At 58.2% G+C, this 23,297-nt stretch overlaps 2 protein-coding genes across 3 annotated transcripts in view; one reads left to right on the top strand and one right to left on the bottom strand.

Moving 5' to 3' along the window:
• The window catches only part of MYO1E (myosin IE), a 63,878-nt gene extending 62,117 nt beyond the window's left edge, over nucleotides 1–1,761 (bottom strand). For both annotated transcript variants that reach the window (XR_006415537.1, XM_044438595.1), the window contains exon 1: nucleotides 1,663–1,761. Coding sequence is in view for 1 of the 2 variants with exons in the window: in XM_044438595.1 (XP_044294530.1) it covers nucleotides 1,663–1,665 (3 nt within the window). In the remaining variant the exon portion in view is untranslated. The remainder of the gene's footprint in view (nucleotides 1–1,662) is intronic.
• FAM81A (family with sequence similarity 81 member A) lies at nucleotides 1,664–22,447 on the top strand. Its single transcript, XM_044438536.1, has 13 exons — nucleotides 1,664–1,840; nucleotides 3,537–3,836; nucleotides 4,627–4,661; nucleotides 5,190–5,434; nucleotides 9,369–9,551; nucleotides 11,073–11,142; nucleotides 11,787–12,060; nucleotides 13,373–13,491; nucleotides 17,070–17,199; nucleotides 19,403–19,509; nucleotides 20,499–20,634; nucleotides 21,780–21,975; nucleotides 22,341–22,447. The coding sequence occupies exons 1-13, from the start codon at nucleotides 1,664–1,666 to the stop codon at nucleotides 22,445–22,447; spliced, it is 2,079 nt and encodes a 692-aa protein (XP_044294471.1).
• Nucleotides 22,448–23,297: the final 850 nt, after the last annotated feature.

Below are 23,297 nucleotides of genomic sequence, written 5' to 3'. Positions count from 1 at the left end.
TTCTATGGTTGCGCGTCTTCCGCTCTCGCTTCAGACAGAGACAGCCCGGCTCTCACTGGGCGACGATGCCGACGACGCCGAGGCACCAGGCAAGCTCTCTGTTGGGTTTGGACGCATGCAGGAACTCTGCCTGTTCCGCCAGCAGCAGCCAAAGGCACCCTCAGCCTTTTGCTTTCATGTGGCAGGCAAACGAACTCCTCCAGGTGATCGCATCCAGCTCATGAGCCGAACTGCCTGCCTTCCACCAACTTCGTGTGACGCCTCCAGCTATCCTGGAAGAGAGGGACTTCTCCGCCTGAGGCACTGGCACCCGCTCAGAGGTGGGAGGAAAAGCAAAAGACAGCCTGTTCCACCAAGTGTGCAAAAACAGCAAACATCATCACTTGGCTAAGGGAAAGGCTGAGAAAGGTATCCCTTCCCCCAGTGGGTGGCCATCAGGAACCCAGAAGCTGTTTGCCAGCCTGCGGTCTGGGAGCACCAAATCATCTCATAGGCTTTACAAACCAGTAAAATAGTCCGTGCCTTTTAGAGCACGCGCCCCCCACCCCCCCCCACACACACACACAAAAGTTGCATTAGAGGAGACCAAGACCAGAAGATCTGGGCATTCCACGTGGAAATACTGTACTAGCAATGCTGGAAGGTAAAGAAAAGGCCGTCAAGGCCGTCAAGTGCATGCTGTGGAAAAGCCGATCATCCCCCCGCCAACCCATCCCTGGCACAGCGCACGATCCACTGGGGAATTCTCCTGCACAATCGCCACCAAAATCACCAGGACGAGCAACAGCGCTTGTGTGGGCAACCGTCTCCTGGGCCAGGCTGGGGCGCCTCCCATTCGGTACCCAAAAGCCACTCGGTGGCCCATCTGCAGCCCAGGGCAGCCCGAGAGGTCCAGGGCCAGCTGAGCTGGGCACATGTGCAAGCCCCGGTTTCTGGCAGAGGCCCGGGACATCTGCTAAAGCCGTTGCAGCGTGAGTAACCAGAGTGGAAACGCTTCTCTCCAGATCCTCGCATGCAAGCTAGACCTGCCTGGAAATTCGCAGAGCCCAAACACCCAGCCATCCCAGCCCCAGAACATGCGATGAGCATCTGTGACTCCTGGCAGATCACAGAGTGAGGATCCAGCGGAATTTAGTAGGCCAATTAACTGGGTCAGCAGGAGGCGAGCCGGGGCTAGAGCGCAAAGCCTCGAGGGCAAATCTTAAGGAGCCTACTGATTTTCCTCCGCAAGTTTCTTGCGGGCAGAGACCTGCAGACAAACTTTTACCTGGCCTGTGGCACTCTGCGCAGTGCCCTACTCAACAACCGTCAAGCTCCCGTTTGCCAAAGACCACTGCATCCAGGACCGCGGGACAGACAGACGGATAACTCAGGAGTAAGCCCCCTCGAGGGTACGGGGGGGGCACCCTTTCCAGCACGCGCGCCTAGAACTGCAGCCTTCAGAAACTTTTGGAAAGGGGAGCGGCGGCGGCGAGGGGCCAAGCTGCGCCGCAGCATCGCCGAAGCGGCAGGAGCACCGCTCTCCCGAGCGTACACAGAGCGCCTCCGCCTCCGCGCCGCCGGCACCAGGCGGGGGCTTTCACGGCCCGGCGGCTCCGCGCGCCTTCGCGCCCAACAGCACGGCGCTGCGCAGGCCGTCGGGGGCGCGGCGGCCGCACTCACCATGGCTGGGGCGCCGGGCGATCCCCTCCCGGGCGCGGCGTTCAGGGCGCTCCGGCCCAAGCTCGACGGAGGGCTCGGCGAGGCTTCCGCGCCATGCAGGGAGCCGGAGCCGGGGCTTGTGGCCGCCGCCGCCGCCGCCGCGTCCTCGTCGTTTGGGAACTTGGCAGCCCGGCCGCAGGCGAGGCGAGGCGAGGCGAGGCGGGCCGGGCCGGGCCAGGGGGCGGCGCCGCCCGGCTCTGCGCTCCGCCCGCGTCCTCGGAGCCGCCCCTCGCGGCCGCCCATCCAGGGCCAGGCCGGCGCGCCACAAGCCCGCCCTGCCCGCTCGCTGGCTCCTCCCGGAGGGGCGCCCCCCGGAGGCCGCGCCGGCAGAGGCAGGCAGGCAGGGCGCAGCGCAGCGCAGCGCAGCGCAGCGCAGCGCCTCGCCGCCCTGCGCGCCCCTGTGGCGCGACCGCCGCGCACTGGCCTGGGAGGGGCTGGCGGCTGCTCCCCAGGGAGCCCCACGACCCGTCGGGGCCGCGTCGCTGTCCTGCTCCTTCTCGCGTGATCCGCAGAGCAGCCCTGCGAGGCAGGGCGGGCCGGCGACGGGCGCCGCTTGGCCGAGCTCGGTCCTCTGGGCGGTCGCCTGCCGCCCACCTCGCTGGACGGGGATTCCTTCCGTGCCCACCCCCCGTGCGGAGCCGCTCCACGCATCTCCGCTGCATCTCTCGCCACGCCGCTTCGCGCGATGACCCGCCCGGGTCTGAGCAGAGGGAAAGGAAGGGCAGTGCCGTGCCCCCGCCGTGTCAGCTTCAGCTAAGGCCGGCGCGGGGCAGAGGCGCGCTCAGCCCAGCCGAAATTAGCTCGATCTCTGTTTATCTACCCCACATGCCCCCAAACTACCCCAGGGTTGCCCCTCCAGGAGCGCACTGGCCATTCTCTGCTACGTTTTGGCTCTGCTCCTGGGACACTGAAGGCTGGCGGACGTGGTGACTGAAATGGCTACCAAGCTAAAATAAGACAAGGCAGGTCCCTGCCCCCAAGGTGATTACAATTTGACAGAAAAACGTGGGAGACTGCACAGGAAGCCGAGGGCAGACTCGGCTGCGTGTGGGAACAAGGGTTAACCGAAGAGCTTGCTTCGATCATTTCCAGTCTTCCTCACTGAGCTGGAGTGGGGTGCTTCCCCTCACCTGCCCCTCTCTAAACCCTCAAATCAGTAAGTGCGCATCCACACGCAGATCGGAGGCCAGCTAAAGCTGCGTCGCCCAGCCTTCCGCGCTGGTGCGGACAACAGTGCCCCCGCGTGGGCATCATCCGTAATTGCTGGGAAGCCGAACGGACGAGCCGGCGGCCCCCGACTTTTGGGACATGCAGCCCATCTGGGAATGTGGGGAACTGCCCCGGGTGCCGCCCTGAAATGGCTCCCTCGGAGGATGCAGCGGGTCAGACAATGGCTGCTGGGCACAGGGAGGGAGGCTGGGAGTGGAGGCAAGCGGCTGTCGGGCCCAGGACCGGCACTCCTCAGAGGCAGAGGCCTCCGTGAGGGCGACCCTGGAGGCATCAGGACCCGTTCCTGCCCCCCGTGTCTTTCCACACAGATCCCTGGAGGTGCCAGTACCCCAGTCGGCATCCCCAGCTGGTGACTAGGAGGACCCCAGGGAGCAGTCCCCAACTGGCCCCACTCTTCTCTGGCCTTTCTTCCCTAAAAACAGCCCATCCCTACAGGCAAGCGCTGCTTCGAGGAAGCAAAGTTTAGGAGGCTGCTGGCCCTTTAAAAGCCAGCAGGTGCACCTGAGTGGGGCAGGGCTTCCAGAAAGACTCTCCTGTCCCCACTATAAATCCCAACGCTTGCTGGTCGCTCCTGGACTCTGCCGGTGCGGGGGTCGCTGGCCAAGGTGCTGAAACCTGGCCCCAACCTTTGTGACCCAGCCCTGTCGGCCCCTTATTCTGGGCTGCTGCCAGGACAGGTGGTGGATTTCCTGATGGAGCCTGACGGGTCACTGCCTCCTGAGCCGGGCGAGCTGGAGCACCTGCGGGCGTCAGAGCTGCAGGGCCGGGCTGAATTGCTCGGAACTGCCGCGTCCGCGGATGGCCGCTGGGCTCTGCTTCGGCAGCTCAGGCCGCCCACCTCAAATGTGTGCTTCCTGAAAGAGACCAGCCCACTCTTTTCTTGTGGCACTTCCAGAGAAGTTTGGGTAAGGCGTTGCTGTTTTCCCAGTGTGAGCCACACCTTTTGTCGTGACAGGAAGACTTCCCGGTGGAGCAGGTCAGCACTCGCTGTGTGCAGAGTTTCTTGCAAGGGAGTGTGGCCAGGGGGCCAGCCAGAGCTGCTCCAATCCAGCCCTCTGTTGGGGAACTATCCTGTCTCCTGAGTGGCGTTCAAGAAGGCAACGGGCAGATCTGCTGACCAATGGGGGTCAGAGTCTGCCTTGGATGGAACCGGCACCTTTCGCCTGTCTGCTTCAGGCCTGGGAGCAAGTAGCGGCTCTGTTCCTGGAGGGGTTGGCTTGTCACATCAGGGATAAGTGGATCTGTCACGATCTGGCAGGACATTTTCCCACGTTGGTTAACCCCTGCCTGAAGACAGAGGGGCGCCTTAGTCCGTTGGCAGCCTCTAGGTCAGCAGTCAGCTGATCAAGGGTGCCTTGAGGGGAGGGAACCCTGTAGGTCCAGCAAGTTCCAGCTCCTTTGGCACTGCTGCGTGTTTCAAGGGGACTCGGCACAAGCTGTGTGGCTGCTCCTGGGTGCCGTGTCGGGGCCTCCTGGCCTAGGCAGTTCTTCTCTCCCCCACCTCCCACATACTGGCTCAGTTACGGATACCCAGCCACACCCTTTCCCCATCCCAGCAACTGTCAGTCTCCTGGTATGTCTAGTCCAGGACTGCCAACACTGACTGGCAGCGGCAGCTTTTCTAGCCTTACCTGGAGATGCCTCTGGGGATGCAAGTGGCAGGGGCATCCCTGCAAGGTCCATTTTCTTCCCCAGGATGCAGAGTTCCGCTCTCAGGTGCTGCCCCTGGTGTAAGGCAAAGAGGACAGAGCAGGGATGCTGGGAACGCTGGTCCCCAGCAGTGGCATCTGGAGCCTTTTGCTCCAGGTATGGCTTTTGGTGTATTGTAGGGTCCCGTTTTGCCTTCCCTGCTCTTGAATATCCTGGAACAACATTCATCTCATCAACCTGCCAAGAAAAAGTTGTTCTGGGAATCCTCCTCCGTAACCCCAGTCAGATCCAAATAGTTTACTCTGAGGGTGACCCTTGGCCCAGACTTGAGTTTTGCAGGGGACTGCTGTTAAACGGCGGCAGCAAGAAGCACACGAACCGACTGCAGAGAAGTGTTTGGTTTGCATCAGGACATGAGCATGCTGTCCACCGGCCCCCTTTGTGCACACAGACAATCTGCCTGGGTAGGTGCCAGAGGTGGTGGGTCAACACCCGTGTCCCTGCCAGGAGGGTAACGCGGCGCACTGCATGTGCCGCTCAGGGGCAATTCAGCAGGGCGGGCGCGGGAGAGCTTCCCGCTGGCGCATGCTCTGCACTTCCGCTCACAGCAGCGGTCCTGGCTGGTGCCCGGCATCCTCCCTCCCGTCTCCCTGGAGCAGCGCCCTCTCCGATTTTGTGGAGAGGGTGCTGCGAGAGCCTTTGGGGGACGCCTGCGTGGCAGGGAAGTGTGCTTGTCCCGGTGGAAAACGGAGGCTGGCATTGCAGCAAGGCCGGCCTGACACTGTCCGCCAGGCCTGCCGCTTCAGCCTGAGGCCAGATGGTCAGCAGGCGGAGCTCGTACCTGGCCTTTCAGGTGCACAGACACATTTTCTGCAAGACTCCTGCAGCGCGCATGGAAGGCTTAGTGAGGGGAATCCAGAGCGCTCTCTCTTGGCACTGTGCTTGGTTAGAATCCGTCTTGCAGCGGGCGATTTGTGGTCGGAAACATGCCCGTCCTTCTCCTGGCCGACCTTCTGCAAGAAGCTGACCCTACTGAGAAATAACGGTGGGGTGAGGCCTCTTCGAAGGGGAGCGGTCTTGCTCGTGAGGAATATTTTGCTCCCTATCAATGAGCCCCCTTCGCTCTCCCTCTCTTGCGGAGGGCCTCGCTTGCGGAGGCTGAGATGCTCGTTGCTATGGCGACAGCGTCCTGGCAACAACTCCGCAGCTGCTCTGCTTTCATCCCCCCAGCCTGGTGGCGCGAGGCCCGCAGAGGCGCGGCGAGGGTTCCGCGTCGCGGCGGCTGCACGGGAAGGCAAGGCAGCCGGGCGAGGCCCCGGGCAGCATCGCGGCGCAGCGGCCGAGGCCGGAGACGCCAGGGCGGGCGCGGGGGCAGCCGGGGGGCCGCCGGGCATGTGACTTCGGGAGGGCTGCGGGCAGCCGCCTCCTCCCCGCGGCCAGGCGCGGGGGCTGGAGGCGCGGCTGCCGTGTGTGTGCCCCGGCCCCGGCCCCGGCCCCGGCCCCGGCCCCGGCCCCCTTCAGCCGTGCGTGAGCGTGCCGGGCGCGTGGCGGCGCCGTCGGCAAGCTATTTTGGTCGGCATCCCTTCGAACCACCCCCGTGTTTGCAGGTGAGTCGCCGTCAAGCCTGCTCGGCGCATCCGGGGGGGGGGGGGGGGCGGGGGGGGGGGGCGGGGGGAACCCTCCGGGGGGGCAGCATGCCGCCCCGTGCCCCCGCGACGTGCTCCCGACGGCGCCGGCTCCGGCTCCGGCGCACACACGCGCTCCAGCGTTGGGAGCCGGCCGGGCTGAGCGCTGTCCCCGGAGCCCGGGCGCTGCCGTGGCATGTGGTGTTGTGAGTGGACTGCATTATTGCCCCCCCCAGGCGGGGGGGAGGGGAGGTCCAAGGGCCCTGGCATGCTGGGAGTGGGGGGTAAAATGGGGAGGGGAGGGGAGGGTGGGGAATGCGCTCTCCAAGAGGAAAGCCGCCGAGCCAGGGGAGCGCGTTTCGGGGGTGGCCCGCGCGCGCCCTCATGCCTGTGTGTGCGCACAGCGGGAAGACAGGGGATGGGGAGCGGGGGCTGCAAACGGGGAGCCCCTTTGGATGAGTGGCTTAAACGAAGCTCCGTGTGTTTGCTGTTCAGCTATTTGCCGTGGACGGGTGCGCAGAGATGCAAGGGGGCTTTTCTGACTGGGATATGCTAGGAAATGATCGGGGCTACCCCTTGGTTTGGGGGCTGTGGAGGGAAGTCTGAGCAGCACCTGTTTCCCACCCCCACACATTAATATGGGAACACCCCAGTGGGAAGTGGGGCGATGGGTGCGCAAGAGCCGCTCCTTCCAGGGCGATCCGGAGGACGCTTCTTCCCAGCTCAGGTCCGCCTGTAGCCCCAACGGCGAGCTGCAAGCACCGGCTGGGATGGATGGCCAACTCGCTGCCCAGGTGAGCAGCAGCCACCGCGCCTGCTTGGCTTGCTCTCCAGAACCAAGAGGGGTCCCTGCTATGCCCTGGGGGAGCGCCTTCCGCCTCGTTATCACCCTCAGCACTGGAACTGAACCTTTGCTGAGGAAACGAAATGGCTTGCCCGGTGCTTTCACTCCCCTTGGGCTTTGGCTGGCCTTCGGGCCCCTTCGGGGCCTGTGTGGCCATCACTGATGGCGCCCCAACCCGTCTGTCACTGCCCTGAGCCCCCCAAGCCCTCGCAGACAGACCCACCAGCCCCACCTGCCCTGTGTGGGTACCCAGGTGTGCCTACAGGTGCTCCTTCTCACCTTTTCACTAGTGCCTGGATCTCATGGAATGCCAACTCATGGTGAGTTATGGATTGTTGTAATACATGAATAACAAGCGATGGTTTGTTAACCACATCAGTTGTTGGGTTGAGAATTCCAAGGTGTTTAAGCCACAGGTGGTTTCATTGTATAACCCAGACTTAGGTTATTCATGGGTTGTTTTACCAGGCTATGGAGGCAGGAGGCAAAGATGGTGTGCTTTTTTTAAGTGACTATGTATGCCAATGGTACCATGTCACAATGGCGTTTTTGATACAGAAGCAGAGCAGGTGAAGGGGGGAGAAGGTAGCACAAGACTGAACAAGCAAACCACCATGTATTTGGTCATCTGCCAGACGAATGCTGGTAGGGCATGGGTTAAATAAACCCTGGGTTAGCATCACGTGCAAAGCAAAAGTGAAACTCCAAGAGCATCTTACATATTTATTAAAATATTTCTATTTAGCCTTTTGATTCTGCAATTGAACCAACAGGGTGGCTTCCGAAACTTTGAATGTTAATGCTCATGGGTGTGGGGAATTAGTCTGAAGAAAGTGTGATAACTTAAATTTGTATAATTTTGCAGATGGGTAAAAACATTTCTATGGGAGTACCAGATTTATATGCCCCCTTCTTGGGACTGTAAACAGTCAAGACAAAGCAAACTTGAGATACAAAACATACAGAGTGATCATTATCTTAACAATGCCCATTCATAAAATGTTTCTGGCTGGTTTAACACAAGTTATATGATATTTAGGGACATTAGCTGAACCTCTCAATGAGCTTTACTTCAGCGACTTCACATGGATCTGTGACTTCGACGCTCCTTTGTCCAAGAAAGGCCACCTAAATGTCAGTGGGAGGCAGGGGAGGCCGAAGTGCCCTTCCTCGCTCCCTGAAGGCTGCCCTTTCTGGTGTCAGCTTTAGAAACAGAGTGAGTCAGAAAGGGTCTCCTGGGCCATCTAGTCTGACCCCCGGTTCCAGCCGGTTCCACTCATGACATGCCTACCATGTGCATGTCCAGCCTGTCCTTAAACACCCTCACCGATGGGGCTTCAACCACTTCTGTGGAAGCCCATTCCATACCCCGGGAAGTACTTCCTGGCATCCACCCTAAATCTTGCTTCCCTGAGCTTTGCTCCATTGGAACGCATCCTACCTTTCACTGCAGAGGAAAAAAGGTCATGTCCCACATCTGAATGACACCCCCTCACATACCTGTACATCTCTAACAGGTCCCCTCTGAGTCTCCCCCTCTCCAGGCTGAAAAGAGGCAGCTCCCTCCGTCTCTCCTCATCCGGCTTCCCCTGCAAACCAGCCACCATCCTAGTGGCCCTTCGCTGCACTGATTCCAACCTTGTTTCTGATTATAGTTTCCTTCAAAGCTTGGCCTGCTTGCCCTGTGTAGAATGTGGAAGTGCTTTGCCGGCGCCAGGAGGCATAGGTTGCATTGGAAGAAGACTTTTGACATTGTGGGGGACATTCTCGGCTCCTATGATGCTGCTTCTGGGGTTGATAATGGGGGTCGCTGGCATTTGGGTCCCTTGTTTACATCCTCATTGCGTGACTTGCTGTCACTAGCAGTAGCTGCAGGAGGCGAGTACAGACCTATCCCCAAGGCTGCGCAGAGGGAACTGTCATTGCACTGGGCACGGACAATGGGGGCATCACACTCGGGTTTTGGGAGGACCGTTGTGGGTTACCGCATTGTCTGAACCCAGCTGCTCTGGCAGACTGTGGTTGTTTAACCAAGAAGAGAGTGTGGTTGAGAACCCAACAGCAAATGACTGTCGTGGTGGTGAGTGAGCCCATGGCTTGCTACTGTGCTTCTCATTTAACTGGGGACACCATTTTAACCCGCTAAAGCATGTTCGCATGATTGATCCATCTGAAAGACAAGACACCCGGCCATCGCCGTCCTGGGTCTTTTGGGTCTATTGGGCTACAACTCACAGGTAATGAAAAGGATCATTTCTAGACCTCTGCACTGCGAGGCCCCTCTCCTTCACCTCCCCAACCTTGGGCGTTTTCTGCAGTCACCGGGCGCTTGCTCATGCTCCCCACGGCCCCCCGGCCCTGGTCAAGCGCGTCTCTGGACCAAACCAACCGTGCGTTCCTGTCACATGACCTGCCCTTGCCCGGCAACACGCTGTCACCAAATGTCACCCTGGAACTGCTAGCATGTCGAGGCATCTCCAAATCTTTGGGCACCACTCAAGGTGGGCAGGAGGGCCCTCAAAGCCCATGTGCTGCAGCCATTTTTGCCTGATTTGTGTAGAGGCAATTCCTGTAGACATGGAAACAGTTTTGTTCTGAAACATCCCACCAAGGGGCCACATGGAGCACTGAATGGGTGTGTCTTCCCCTCCCCACTGCCGCTTTCTTAGCAATGCTTCCAAAACATGTCACATAGCATTAACACACAGGACCGTGTGATGTTGTGCAGGATATCCGCTTCCCCCCCTCCCTCCCTCCTTCCTTCCTTCCTTCCTTTTTTTTCCTCCCCAAAGCTGACAATTCCATTGAAATAACCCCTCTGTTCCCTTCCCATCTGTGTACCATACAGCACGAAGTTTAATCAGCAGTTCCCAAGCAGTTTCGGTAGTGCATCCTGCCAGATTTCAGTGGGAGTTTGGCGGTTGCAGGGAATGCGAAATCAGCCTCAGAGCAATTGGCCGTCCTCCCCCCTGCATGGCAAGTCGATCCCCTCTCCCCAGTCTGGCTTCCCTTTGGTCATAGGCTGGCCTGGTTCTTGCCTCTGTGAACCCCAAAAGCCACGCAGGGGCGCCAGGAGTACCTGGCTTAATGTTATATTGCAGATTCCTGTGTTGGAATTCCGGTGCAGAGCCGGACAGACCTGGGGCGCCCACTGTGCCTCGGAGAGGTCCTGCCTTCCCATCACCGCCTTCCCGTGGGGCCAGGGACTAACGAGGGAGGCTAGGAGCTGCAGCCTTCTCCAGCAAGGCGTCTTTGGGCCCCGGTGTCTGTCGGATGCTCGAGAAGAAGGCACACGTTGGGGAGGGAATAGAAAGACACATCCGGAAAGGCAGCACAAGCTGCAGAGCAGGGAAATCTAGGGCTGCCAGCACCGCACCTGCCTTGGGGGGACGAGAGTTATACTCCGCGGGGGATGCTTGCTTGGGGACTGCAGCAGGCCTCGGGAAAGCGTGTGAAGCGGTACCTCTCCAGTGGGATGCTTTGGAACATGTCATTTGCATGTACTTATCTTCATTGCTGGAGGGGTTTGTCTTCTCCAGCAGTTGTGTCACCTTGGTGTCTTTCGGCTGGTGAGTGCCATGGAGAGGGTGATCATGAATGAGTGATAACAACGCGGCCAGTGCCACTGGAGGACACCTGGTTGGGGATGGCCGAGGCAGCGGATTTTTATGAGGCGGCATCCAGCCTGGCCAGACTATGCCTGGTCCTGTGGGGAAACAGAGGCTGGGAAACAGTCCTGCGCTGCACGCCCTCACGCGTCCTGGCCCTCGCCCAGCCGCAGAACACGGGCTTTGTGGAGAGCATTCTGGCTGCGTGAATCCCCCACACGCAGCCCCGCCTCCCCTCACCCGGCCTCTTCCTGATGGGCAGGTGCAGCTCCCATCATCCCCAGCCAGGGTGGCTAGGGCTGAGGTTGGAGCAAGCCGGGCCTGACTAAAGCCACCCGGGTGCCTCTCTGTGGAGGGTGCGAAGAGACGAACAATCCCAAGGCTTCGGTCCATGGTGCCCTGCTGTTCCCACAGGCATAAACTCCTGGAAAGAGAAAATGGCGCAGAGGAGCCCTCTCTTCCAGACGCTCGGCCCGACTGAAAGGTACCACGAGGCCTGCGCGAAGCCGGGGCTGAAAGCTGTGCTTCCAACCCTTTGCCTTTGTGCCCCCTTCTCATGCGTGCTCTTTCAGGGATGGGGGGGGCATGCCTGCATGTGGAAGGACCTGGGTTTAGACAGACTCTCCCCTCGGGGGCAGCTTTTCCCCATAGGCTGCATTCAGGGTGGCCCGGCCATGCTCAGCCTCGCTGAGCTTCTTCGTTGTTGAAGGTCAAGTTCCTTCTGTCCTGTTTCTGCAGGATTTAATTTGTTTAAAAAAGGAAATATATGCACATTTTCTCAATATATGCATCGATCCGTGCCTTTTTTATGGCTTTTCAGTGGATTTCGTTTTAGATGTCTGTTCTGATTGACTAAAAGGCATGTGGGTATGCACGGTTGGGAAATGTCAATGGTTTTTTGCCCATTGATCAAATGTGTGCATTTGGATGAGTTACATTTGCCACGAGGTCTTATGGATGTCCAGCCACATGAAACTCCCCGTGGTGACCGTGGCTGCCTCTTGGTCCGGCTCCCCTCGTACAGTCAAAAGGCGGCAAAAGACAGGCGGGATTTTAAAGCGTGCCGTGGGTCGCGTGAGCGCTTCAGAATGCGAGCCTCGTCACCTTGCGGCCGCTTCCCTCCTGCAGGCGGATCCAGAATATCCCCCTGCACAGCCAGGCTCTGACAGCCGTGCCCCTCGGCTCGGCCCGCCTCATGGACCAGCTGGAGGACCGCATCCTCAGCCACGAGAAGACCACCGCGGCGCTGGTGGAGCACGCCTTCCGCATCAAGGAGGACATCGTCTGCACACTGCGCAGGATGCAGAACAAGGGCGGCGGGGACCGGCTGGCCCGGCAGCTGCTGGAGGAGCACATCCGCAACATCACCGCCATCGTCCGGCAGCTGAACCGCGACATCGAGGTCAGGGGGTCGCCCTCGCCGCGCAGCTGAAACTGGCGGACCGACCGCTCAGCGTCCCCGCCGCTCTCCTCTGTAAAAATTCCGGAGATGGGACCAGACCGGGATAATGCGGCATGCAGAGCATGCAGGGGCCTTTTGCAGAGAACAGGAGAGGGCCAGGGGCGTGCAAGCTGGAGTCAAATGTGGGAAAGCGACCGGGAATGGGCAAGGGGGGTTGTGGGAGGCAGGGAAAGCACCGGCTCTTGCACTAGTTACCAGGGCTGGGCCTGGTGAGGCGCCAAGGGGTAGCTCCACAAATTGCTAGCACAAATTCGCGGCAGTTCTGCCTGAGGGTGCCACGCAGGGGATCACACACTGACACGCAGTGTAAATGATCTGAGAGAATGACGATCTCCACCAAGGAACATCATGTCCCACTTTGTTTTTTTAAATAATGAAGCCTTCAAGAGGCATCATTATCACCTCCTGGGTTTTCACTTGCAATCGCTTTGGTTGCAGGCCCCACACAGCTGTGCCAAAGGGGCGAGGGGGGGGGGTCTCGTGGGTGGGTCCTTCTCCATGCGATTGCTGCAGGCATCATCCGGAACAGACCCAAGCAGCTTGCTTTGTGCCGCATGGAGGCAACAGCCCCCATTATCTCCCCAAGAGATGGCATTTAGAGGTACACTGCCTCTGCATGTGGAGGTTTCATTCATTAACACGGCTAAGTGCCTCTGATAGGTGGAGGAGAGGTCGAATCCAGACCTGGGTGACAGTCAGCCCTCCAGACCACAATGTCCATCAGCCTCAGCCAGCTCAGGAAGTGGTAATGGCTGGTGGGAACTGCAGTCCAAGAACACCTGAGGGCCCCAAGTGGCCATCATGTCAGAGGGGCAGAGGAGCAGGCCCCACGCCGGACCCAGCCCCTCCGCTGGCCGTGGATTCTCTCCCTGGCGACCTTAGTGCAGTTTGCCGCCTCCCAACGGTCGTAGCGGCTCTCCGGAGGCTTGCTGCCGGCCGTAGGGGCTTTAAGCCACAATCCCCTGGCAGTTGGGTCCTGCCCCTTTGCCCCCCCCACCCCACCCACCTTGGGAGCGCAGCCCCTGAGACCTCCCCACAAGCCGAATTTGGCCCTCGGAATGGTGAAGGTTTCACATGCCTGGTGTGTGTGTGGGGGCGGGGGGGGGTTGCAGGATCAGGCCCAAGGAACCTCCCTGTGGCTTGGGGAGACGCACAGGAGGGCACCGAGATGCCCCCCATTTTCTGCTCTGCTGCCCTCCGAGCTGCACACACCCACGCGGGGTTCACCCCTTTCACTGTCCTTCAAATGCAGGTTCTCCAGGAACAAATTCGTGTCCGGGATAACCTCAGCTATGGGACGAATTCGACACTGAAGAGCCTGGAGCTGCGCCAGCTCTCTGGCCTGGGCGACCTCCGGGGCCGCGTGGCAAGGTACGTTCTTGGGGATGGCTCGTCCTTTGAGGGCTGCGGTGCATCCCCCTCCAGCAGAGCAAACCCCCTGCAGCGGCACAAGCAGCGCCGGGCACAACACGGACCGGCGGAGAAGTCGCTCCAACAGACCTGGGTGCTCCTGAGAAGGTCCGTATGCTTGGGGGAGACTGCTCTAGCCTCCCCCACCGCATTCTGCTTCAGAAGCTGAGCCAACAACCTTAGAAGGCTGCACTTTCAGAGGGGGATCAGGGCCGATCTCTGCATATGTACATCAGTCGGGCACATTTGTCCTGCTTCTGCTGGGCAAATGACACTGCTAGACAAGGGAACGTGTGAGACCAGCAGGCTCATCCCCAGAAGAGGAGGGGGCACCCTGCCCTGCTGAACGGGAGGCCAGGTGGCCCCCCTAGGGGCAGGCAGAGGAACCCGTGTGGCAGGGAGGGCCCCAGGAGGGCTACCAGGGGGTTTTGGCAGCTCGGCGGAGCTCTGCAGAGTCCTGCTGCTCGAGGGCCCAACCGCCCCCTTTTCACTTCCGGGGCCTTGCGCCCCCCTTGCCTGCCACTGCCCTGCTGCCCTTGACCTCCAAGCTCCTGGGGAACCCTCGCTGGGACCACCCGTTCTCTGGCGTACTAATTTCGTGCATTAGCTTTGGCTATGAGGCAGTACAGGAATGAAACAACAATTTGGCATTTTGCGACTTCGGAAACAAGTTCGTCTGGCTGAGCCTGCCCCATCCAATGTAGGGTTTTGTTCTGTTTTGTTTCTTTTTGGTTTGTTGTCCCTCTGTGTGCAAAAGGAACTAGATAATACGAAAGTGCTGAGGTGCCCGTTTGGTTTGGCCGGCAGCTTCTATGCCTTTCAGCCCCTTCCTCTGCCAGTGTCGCTCTGCGATGTGAGGGTTTCTGCCGAGCTGACGGGCTAAACTGAATCAGTGCAGCAGCCGCTGTCCGGGGATGCGCCTCCACTGAGGGCGAGGGAGGCTGGGAGGGGCCCCTTTGGCATGAGAGCCCTTTGCTCGTCAACTGCAATTGGGCAATTGCTGCAGCGAGAAGTAGGAGTTGTTCAGGGAGAGGAGGCCGTTGGCAGACAGAGCATCCCCGAGAAGCGCTGCTCCAAAACAGCCTTCCCGCGAGAGAACCCACATGGGCCCTGGAGTGGCTGCTTTCCGCCTGGCACGGAATGCAAAGCAGCACTCCTTCACCAGCATCCTGAAAACCCAGCTCTGGCTAGATTGCGCAGGGAGGCCCTTCTTCCACAACTGAGCTGCAGGCAGGGAGGCGACTGCCTTCTCCCACCCGCTCCCGGAGTTTCCTCTGGGCTGGAGGCTCCACACAGACGGTCGGCCCTTGTGACCGGTGGCCCTCCATGAAGGAGCCTGGAGCAGGCCCATGTAGAGCCTTTGAAGCAGCGCCAAAGACCCCCCAGGTCTGCTCGGCCGCCCACCGGCTCGGAGCGCTTCAGAGCGGCGTGCATCCTTCCCGTGCCAGCCTGCAGCAGAGCACACGGCATGTCTTCTCGGAGTGCGCGCGCGCACACACACACACACACACACACATGCAGCGCTTCAGCAGAAGTCATAACACTGCGAGCTGCTTTTTCACCGCCACTTCTTAGAACTGTCAGGAAGAACAAAACAGGCTTTTCAGCCACACATTAGATGCAGCCCTCCCCTTGCCCCTCCGAAAGGCACCGCTGGGCCGTAATTGTGCGGTTTATTTTAGACACTTGCGTTGGTTTCTTGAGATGACTCTGTACACTGTGTACTGGCAAAGCCCTAAGAGTCAGCTTGTCCTCCTTGCCTGTGCTGCTGCTGTTCAAACGCGCAAGCACAGAAGATCGGGCGGGCTCCGGGCTCCGTCAGCTGCAGCGTTCTGTTCACACTGTGGCCACCTGGGTGCCCCAGCGAGATGCCCGCGTGCAGGACAGGAGCCGGAGAGTCGCTTCCCGGGGTGCATGGACACACCACCCCTGGCCCTGGGAAGGCAGCACACAGCCCGGGCTTGTGCTCATGGGTTGCGACTTTGCAAGGTTCGCGCCAGGAACACTTCCCCAAGTTTTGTTGACTGTATTTGAGCCTCACCTTTCCGCCAAGGAAAAAGGCACTCAGGGCAGCTTCCCGTCAGAAAAGAAACCTGGCTGGAGTAAGAATGACAAACAAAAGCATCACAACACACATTAAAACAATAGAATAAAAACAGTACCCAACCCAACACCATTTCTCAAAAGAACCTCTGCCTTCATCAGTGCTGTTTTCCATGGACTTTAGTCCCTTTGGCACTGGAATGCCACTGTATTCCCAATGTCGGGAAAGAAAAAACTAAGTTTAGGAGAAGCATTTTGGTGGGGGAAGAACTGGGCAAAAGCTGGACAAGCACCAGATGGGGGGGGGGCAGGGGGCGGGGGGGGGCAGACTTGGCTGCTGGGCTCGGCATGGCTGCTTGCTTCTGGGAAGGTGGCACTAATATTAGTGCACCCAGAATCAGTCCAGCAGTCCTGAGGGCTCTCCTATCACCTGCTTCCCACCCCTACACTGAGAGAGGCCTGGAAGGGAATGCGGGGACCCTCTGATGGTGGCCCCCAGTATTCAGCAGTTGGAGAGCGGCCTCTCCCCAGAGGCAAATGCTTTCTTGTGTCCTACGAGGTTTGGTACCGCTCTACACTTTCCGGCTTTTCATCCAGCTGATGGTGCTGGCTATTTGATTCTGAGGTTTCTCTCCCTTCTGTGTCTTCCCCTCCCCTGTGAAATATGCCATAGGAAGGACTGTGAGTCTGTTGCACCACCAACACCATCTGTGTACATGCACGTGTGAACACAGAGGTGTGTGCCTGAGCCCTGCACACCATGAAGAGCGAGTGGCACGCAAGACGCCAAAGCTTCAGCTCCAGGAAATACATGTCACCCACCCAAAAGGCATTTTTGGGAAGGCCAAATCATTATTTGGCACAGGCTCTTGCCTTGAGGTCATCTTTAAAATAGCAAAGCAACATTCAGGGGCACAATAAGACAAGGAGTTGCCATTTCTGGAAGATAAAAGCCCTCTCTTAGCAGTGAGGAGTCCGCTGTTCAAAATGCGACAGACAAAAGGTCTTCAGAAATGGTTCTTTCAAAGCTAACCTACTTTTTCCAGAGGTTTACAATAGGCCAGCCAGAAAACAGAAGTAGAAAGCTGCTGCATTCTACCTGCTTGCCTAGAAGTCCCTCTGCATGTGGGATGGGGGGGTGCTTCCGAGCAGACATGCCCCACGGCATTCTCTCAGCTTGACTCGCTGTTGAGGAAACAGCATGGACAATGGGCTCCTGCAGGGGCCTTCCCACCAGGTGCGCAGGTGAAGCGGGGGCCATCTCTCCAGCATCCCTGCCATCTCTCCAGCATCCCTGAAGCAGGGGCCATCTCTCCAGCCCCTGAAGAGCATTGCGGATGCAGGAGGCACCTGAGGGTCTGCCTGGCCCAGGGACCGGTTTTCCATCCTGGCCCACCAGAGACCCATAGGAAGCCTGCGGACAGCTGCCCCTCCCACTCCAGTTCCCTGCCCCTTGTCCCTGGTGACCCCCAACGAAGCTTGTTTTTTCTGAATAGGTGTGACGCTGGATTGGCCAGACTATCTGCTGAGCACAAGGTGACCTACGAAAGGCTTCAGAACCTGAGCAAAGATCACCAGACCACTAAACTGATCCTGGAATCTAAAATCAAAGAAGCAGAAATACAGGTAGAGGCTGTTGGCGTTCTTAGTGGCTCTCACCCCTTTCTGAGCTGCCTCTTCGGGTGTATTTGCTTTCGAATTGCGAAAGGCAAGACCTTGGCAGCAGTTTAAAACCAGTTCCAAACCTTGGGCTTAAGCTCTGGAAAGCACTGCCCAAGAGGTCCGATGCATTTACCTTGATGGCCAGAGGATGGTCCAAGCCTTTTGTTTGGAAAGGCTATGAGGCCATAAGTGGCTGCATCTTTTTCGAAGACGTTTTAATCGCTGTTGTCAAATGATGGGAATGGTTGTTCCTATTTTTCCCCTTTTTCACTTATTTTAGTGGCTTACAGTAACGGTTAATGTTAACCTGTTTTTGAAACTGTTGTGCTCGCTTGCTTTATGTTGTTCACTGCTCCGGGTTTGTTGAAGTGGGATGCAGCGGTTTCGGATCAGCAGCTCAAGACACAATCCTGTGAATGTGTAGACAGAAGCAAGGCCTACAGCTAGGCGTTCGCAGGCCTTCCCAGGCCTTCTTTTGTGTAAACCTCCGTAGGATGGTGTCCCGACTGGACAGCGGCATTCAGTTTCCCCCCATGCCACCTCTGGGAAGCCCCGTCCTCATCTCCTGGCCACATCCCGGCCTTGCCTCCTGCCTTTCCAGACCCCTCTGGGTGTTGAAGCACACGTTTGTGTGCATTTGCCAGCCTGCCAAGGAACCCTCCTGGCCCAGAAGGGCTTGCACAAGGGGGACCACTCCAGAGAAATCTGTCAAGTCATGCACCACCCAGCATTACTCAGCAATTGGGGGCGGGAGGGGGGTAGTCACTGTGGGAAAGCCACCCCGTGACATTCCAGGCATCTGCCTGGAAGCAGCGGTGGCATCCCTGAGTTGGAAAAAAGACCGGAAAAAAGACCCGTGATTCCAGCAGGGGGTCTTCCAAGATTTTATACAAGGAATGTGGCCCTCCCACCTGTTTCAGCGCCAGTCTTTTGAGTACTCTGCAATTTAAGGATTGGCAATGCTTCACGTGGGCCTTGTTGTGCTCCTGAAAGTCTACATTGCTGAAATTCTAAATCTGCTGCTGGAAATGGCTGAGAGAGCTTCAGCTATGGAGGGGAGCGTTTTGGGGCACAGTCGGAGTCCCTGTTGGTGCCAGGTGCCTGTGGGTAACGTGGGGCACCCCCACAGCGCCATGGGAGGCTACTGGCCAGCAGGACTTTTTTCCAAAGGCCATGTGATTCTGCCCCCCTTCCCAGCCCCTCCAATTTTCTCTTCCTAGTTGACATGGAAGAGGGACCTTTCTGCAAACCCCAAGATCCCTCAGATATGTGGATACCCCCTTCTCGCTTCTCGGGGGGCCTGTTTCTACCAATGCTCACCTGAGATTTGTTACTGCCATGTGCAAAGGGCAGCAAAACGAGGGAGGGCACAACTTGTAAGCAGGAAGCTTTCAATTTACACTGCAGGGGGTCTTGCTGAGCAGGAGTTACTCCGGAAGAACCATCCAAAGCATATATTGGGCCGCAGGAAAAGAGCTAACCCAGCAATGCATTTCCTGCTGTGCAGAACTAAAATTCCACGGTATTTTAACAGCTAGAGACTGTTTGATAATCACTGGAATAGGCTTAGAACTGGAAATATGGCAACCTGGGATGTTTTATACCTCTGATAAGCTGGAGAACTGTAATCGGGATGGCTGTATTTGGAAACAAAAATAGGAAACTCGTATATGTTTTGGGGGAAGTACTTCTGCACCCACCTCGCTGCAGAAGCCGAGTGCCTGGCACCAAAGTGGGCACCAATTGTGGGCATCATCGTCATCAGCGGACAGGACTCCCGTCCGTGCCGGGTGGGTGACCAGGCCCTGGCCCCTGAGCTGGGCTCTCACCTCTGACGGGGGGCCACGGGGCATGGATGGGCAGCTCCTCTGGCCCCGCACATGGTGGCAAGGGAGACCACGCACCCCCCCCCCCCGCAGACATTGCTGTGCAGCGGGGCTTTGTTGCAAGAACCAGTGCTGCATGGGCGGATCTGCCCCCTTGGCGGACAGGCGCTCTCAGGCGAGGGGCACCTCACGCGTTAATGCGGGGGAACCTCGTAACGCTTCCTAGCTACCCTTCTGAGCAGTGGCCTGGCATTGGAGCAGCGGCTGCTCCCGCAAGAGAGACGTCCCTCTTCAAACTGGGTGTGAACAAAAGCGGGGCAACAACCGCTCTTCTCTTCCAGATCTCCCACCTGTTAAGCAGGATAGAGCAGTCCATCATGCAGCAGGAGGCCAAGCTGAAGCTCACCTACAAGGAGAGCAACCAACAGCTCCACCTGCTGGACACGAAGTGAGTGGGCTCGCAGCTCGGTGCCCCCCTGCACCCCTCCCGCGTGTGCTGGCCAGGGCAGCCAGGGCCGCCCGAGGTTTTTGGGAGCCCGTTTTTGCCCGACGTAGCTTGCAAACTGCAGTCGTCTGCAGTCGTGCCGGGGAAAGTCGAAGGCAGAAAGAGAAGGGGAAGAGTAGCCGGGGGACGGATGGGTCGCACCTGCGCCAGGAAGAACGGAGCAGGGCGGGCCAAGGCAGGCCGCCTCGGAGGGCCTTCGCTCACAGGGGCTGCTCAGTGGGAGGCGACTCCACAGCACAGGTGGGCCCGTGACTGCTAGTCACAAACATGCCGCCAGAAAACAGGCTCCAGGCTTGCTGCAAAACCATGTCCCCCCAAAAGAACTGAAGCTGGCTGCCCACTGTGCTACCTGCTTCTCTGACTCCCAGGTGAATAAGCACCGTCCCAACCCAGACGGGGACTGTGGCACTTGGGCAGGGCCGCAGCTTCTCCATACGTTTTCCCCTCTGGATCCCCCCACCTGGAATTAAACAAAGGAGGAAAACCCCTCGCCTGCAAGCCCTCCTTTTAGGCGGGCAGCTTGGCCCATAGGCCTATTCATGGTGCAGGGGGCCCTTCAAGGCTATTCTGTGTGCGTGCACAGAAAGGGGCGCCCAGGTCCCTCTGTCGTGACAGCTGCTGGGCTGTGGACCCCGGGCCGGATCCTGCGGCAGGACAGTGCTTCTCTCTGTGACCCTGCACACCTGCCCTCGGGTGTTCCTTGCTCAGACTGAGCCTAGCAATATGTGCCTTTCTCACACGCACCCTGCCAGCTCCCTCCCTCAGCTGCAGCAACACTCGCGTCTGCCCCAGTGGGTGAAGGCTGCTCTTGCAGGGAGGGTTTGGGGCTGGGGCTGCGGCTGCGGCTGCCCCGGACGGTCTCAGCTGCAGCCAGTGCCTTCAGAGGGGCTGCTTGGCGTGTTTCTCAGCACAAGCACCTGCCGTTCCTCCAGACTGCAGGACGTCATCGATTACCTCAGCAACCAGATCGCGTCCACGCGGACCTGGATGGAGGAGGAGCACAAGCGCTTTGAGAAGGAGTTTCTGGAGAAGATCGAGCAGCTGTCCTTGGCCATCAAGGAAAAGAGCGTACGTGCATCGCTTCCCGCACCCGTGCAGAGCGTCTTGCATGCCTGGCCGCAGCACCACGGCCTTGGCGTGTGGTCCTGGGAAATTTTAGGCAGAACTGAGTCTGGCAAGGTGGGCCCTTTTAGCATTGCTTAGACAGCCCTTGGGGGTCCCTCCTACCTGACCACCACCCTCTTGACATGTCTGGCTCTGTGCCTTAGAAATAAGAAAGAAACTTCTGATCTCCTTGGAGATTCACTCTCCTAACAAAAAGCTCCAGCTTGTTTATTTGTTGCATCTTATTTAGAAATAATTATTTATTTTACTGACTTAGTTGGTTTCTACCCTGCCTTTTTTCTTGCAAGGAACCCAACACAGCTTGTATCTTCTTCCTGCCCCCCCATTTTATCCTCACCAGAACCCTGTGAGGTAGGCCAGGCTGAAAGTCTATACCACTCTGGATATTGGCTGCCATGTAGCACGTGGCCAAGTGGCTTTGCAGTCCTAAAATCATTGTGCAAATATAGCTTATTCCAGTGCTTTTTTTGTCATAGAATGCACCGGAACGGAGTTTCGGCACCTTTTTTGGACAGATTTTCCAAGTTTTAAAAGTAACTTTTGAAAATGTGATGTTTGGTCCATGTCAAGCGTAGCAGGTCGGCGGCAAAATCATTAAAACGGTGCATGCGGGCCGCTCGTGTGTCGAATCCGATGCATGCGTACCTCACACTGGTTGTGATGGCGCTGCTCGGCTTGTGATTGGTTGTGTGGTCGTGCGCTGAGTGCTTACTGCAGGTGGTGACCACTATGTTTCATTACACAACTGACATGTGTGGGTGTGTGCAGTGATTGACTACGTGCGAAAGGTAAATAATTTCACGAGTTCCGGCACCCTTTTTCTTACAAAAAAGCACTGGCTTATTCTAAGGTGGCCACTGTAATAAAATGGATGAAAACTGGTGGCCGCACAGTTAAGATTGCACAGGGTTTCCCTTTAGGTCCGAACTGAGCCTCTTTGGCTGCCTCAAAGACCCTGGGGCTACCTGGCTTTGCCAGGCAGGAGGGTCACCACCGGCTTGTCTGGGGGAAATCCTGGGACTCTGCCTGAAAAGGGGCCGTCAGGCAGCGAGCCCAGTGACAAGTCTCAAATGTTTGCCTGGCCCCAGGAAATGGACAGCAGAGCCTTGGAGGTGCAGTTCCGAGAGGTCCAGGGGAAGCTGGATAAGATGGAAGACACCCGCAAGATCGCTGTGGAGGAGCCGGGGGCAAAAGGGGCTGAAGGCGGGGTCAGCGTCCAGCTCAGCAAGATTCAGATGGATATCAATGCGGACATAAAGGAAGTGAAAGCCGAGGTGAACGCTGGTAAGGATTGCGGCCCGAGGTGAATGCTGGCGCGTTTGTGGCCCGGCACAATGCCTTGGCCCGCTTCCGGGCTTACTGAGAAGCCCTCTGAAGATGGAGCTGCGGGCAGTGTGTCAGCTGCCCACTCCCCAAATTTGTACTGGGGGAAAATCTCCTGGCTGTGACCAGCTCCACAGTCCCTCCGTTGTTCTCGATTCGGAATTGATTTATGCTGCCTGTAAACATAGAGCCGTTTTGAGGGGATTTAAAATGTTCCACTCTAATGAAGAAAAATAAACTGAAAACAGAATTGCCTTGAGCATTAATCACCAGCTGTTTTTCAAGAGTGGCAAAGCTTTTCAGTGTTTACGTCTTTCCCTGCCTAGGGTTTGCGACCATCTACGAGAGCATCGGCTCGCTGCGGCAGGTTCTGGAAGCCAAAATGAAACTGGACAAGGAGGAGCTGCAGAAGCAAATCCAGCAGATGAAGTAGGGCGTCAGAAGGCGCTCGGCGGTGCTTCCGGGCCAGGGGTGGAGCGTCGGAGGGAAAGATGCCGATGGATGGAAATCCTGCCGGGTGGTGTTGTACACTCACTGCATGGACCAAGCGACATGCTTCCGTTTCGTGGAGGTGTCCGGTTACTCACTGTAAATAGTCCAGCGAGGCTTTGCTAGGGACACAAACCCTGTTCTCGGAAGAGCGGCAACGACAGGCGCCGTCGGGTTCCCAGTCCGAGCTCCACTGGCTTCAGAAGAGCCGCTTGCATGGCCGCGGCCGCACGGGGGGTCTGGCAGGCCTCTGGTGGCTGCACACGGAGCTGCACATCCTGGTGCACAGAAGCACAACAGCCCAGCAGAGCAGACCAAGGAAGGAAGGAAGGAAGGAAGGAAGGAAGGAAGGAAGGAAGGAAGGAAGGGCTGGACCTGGCATCTGCTCTGCTGGTGCACTTTGATCCGGGTGCACAGCTGGCTTCACTGCAGGCGGCAGCAGCCCCCCTGCTCCCAGGAAGCTCCTGGTTCAAGCCTCCGCGTCCCCAGGGGCTCTCTGCTTGCTGCTCTGGGCCAAAGCTGGGGTGCCAAACCTCTTCCAGCTGGGGATGTTTCCACTTTGGTGCTCTCCCTGGGTGGGCGGTGGCGAAGGCCAGCAATACAGAAGGTCCCTACCTATTTTAGCTGAGATGCTCTTCCTGCCAATGACTAAGTCTTAGTGTAGGCATTCCAAAGTTTTATCGAGCCAGGGCAGGGGCGAAGTGCCCAAAAAGCAGGGCTCACCCGAGGATGAGGGGAAAGGGCAGAGCGAGGGGAACAGGTGTGTCTCCTCCTGGGTTCGGCCCCCTGGCCTG

The sequence above is a fragment of the Varanus komodoensis genome, unplaced genomic scaffold (genome assembly GCF_004798865.1).
Source record: "Varanus komodoensis strain SLA01 unplaced genomic scaffold, ASM479886v1 scaffold33, whole genome shotgun sequence".
Taxonomy (NCBI): domain Eukaryota; kingdom Metazoa; phylum Chordata; class Lepidosauria; order Squamata; family Varanidae; genus Varanus; species Varanus komodoensis.
Note: the sequence above shows the minus strand (reverse complement) of the source record. Positions and strands in the feature narration are given on the sequence as shown.

Coding starts and splice junctions, on each gene's coding strand:
- FAM81A (XM_044438536.1), top strand. CDS start 1,664: ATGGCTGGGGCGCCGGGCGATCCCCTCCCGGGCGCGGCGTTCAGGGCG. Junction 5,435..9,368: donor GCTCGTACCTGGCCTTTCAG/GTGCACAGACAC, acceptor CGTTTTCTGCAG/TCACCGGGCGCTTGCTCATG. Junction 11,143..11,786: donor ACGCTCGGCCCGACTGAAAG/GTACCACGAGGC, acceptor TCCCTCCTGCAG/GCGGATCCAGAATATCCCCC.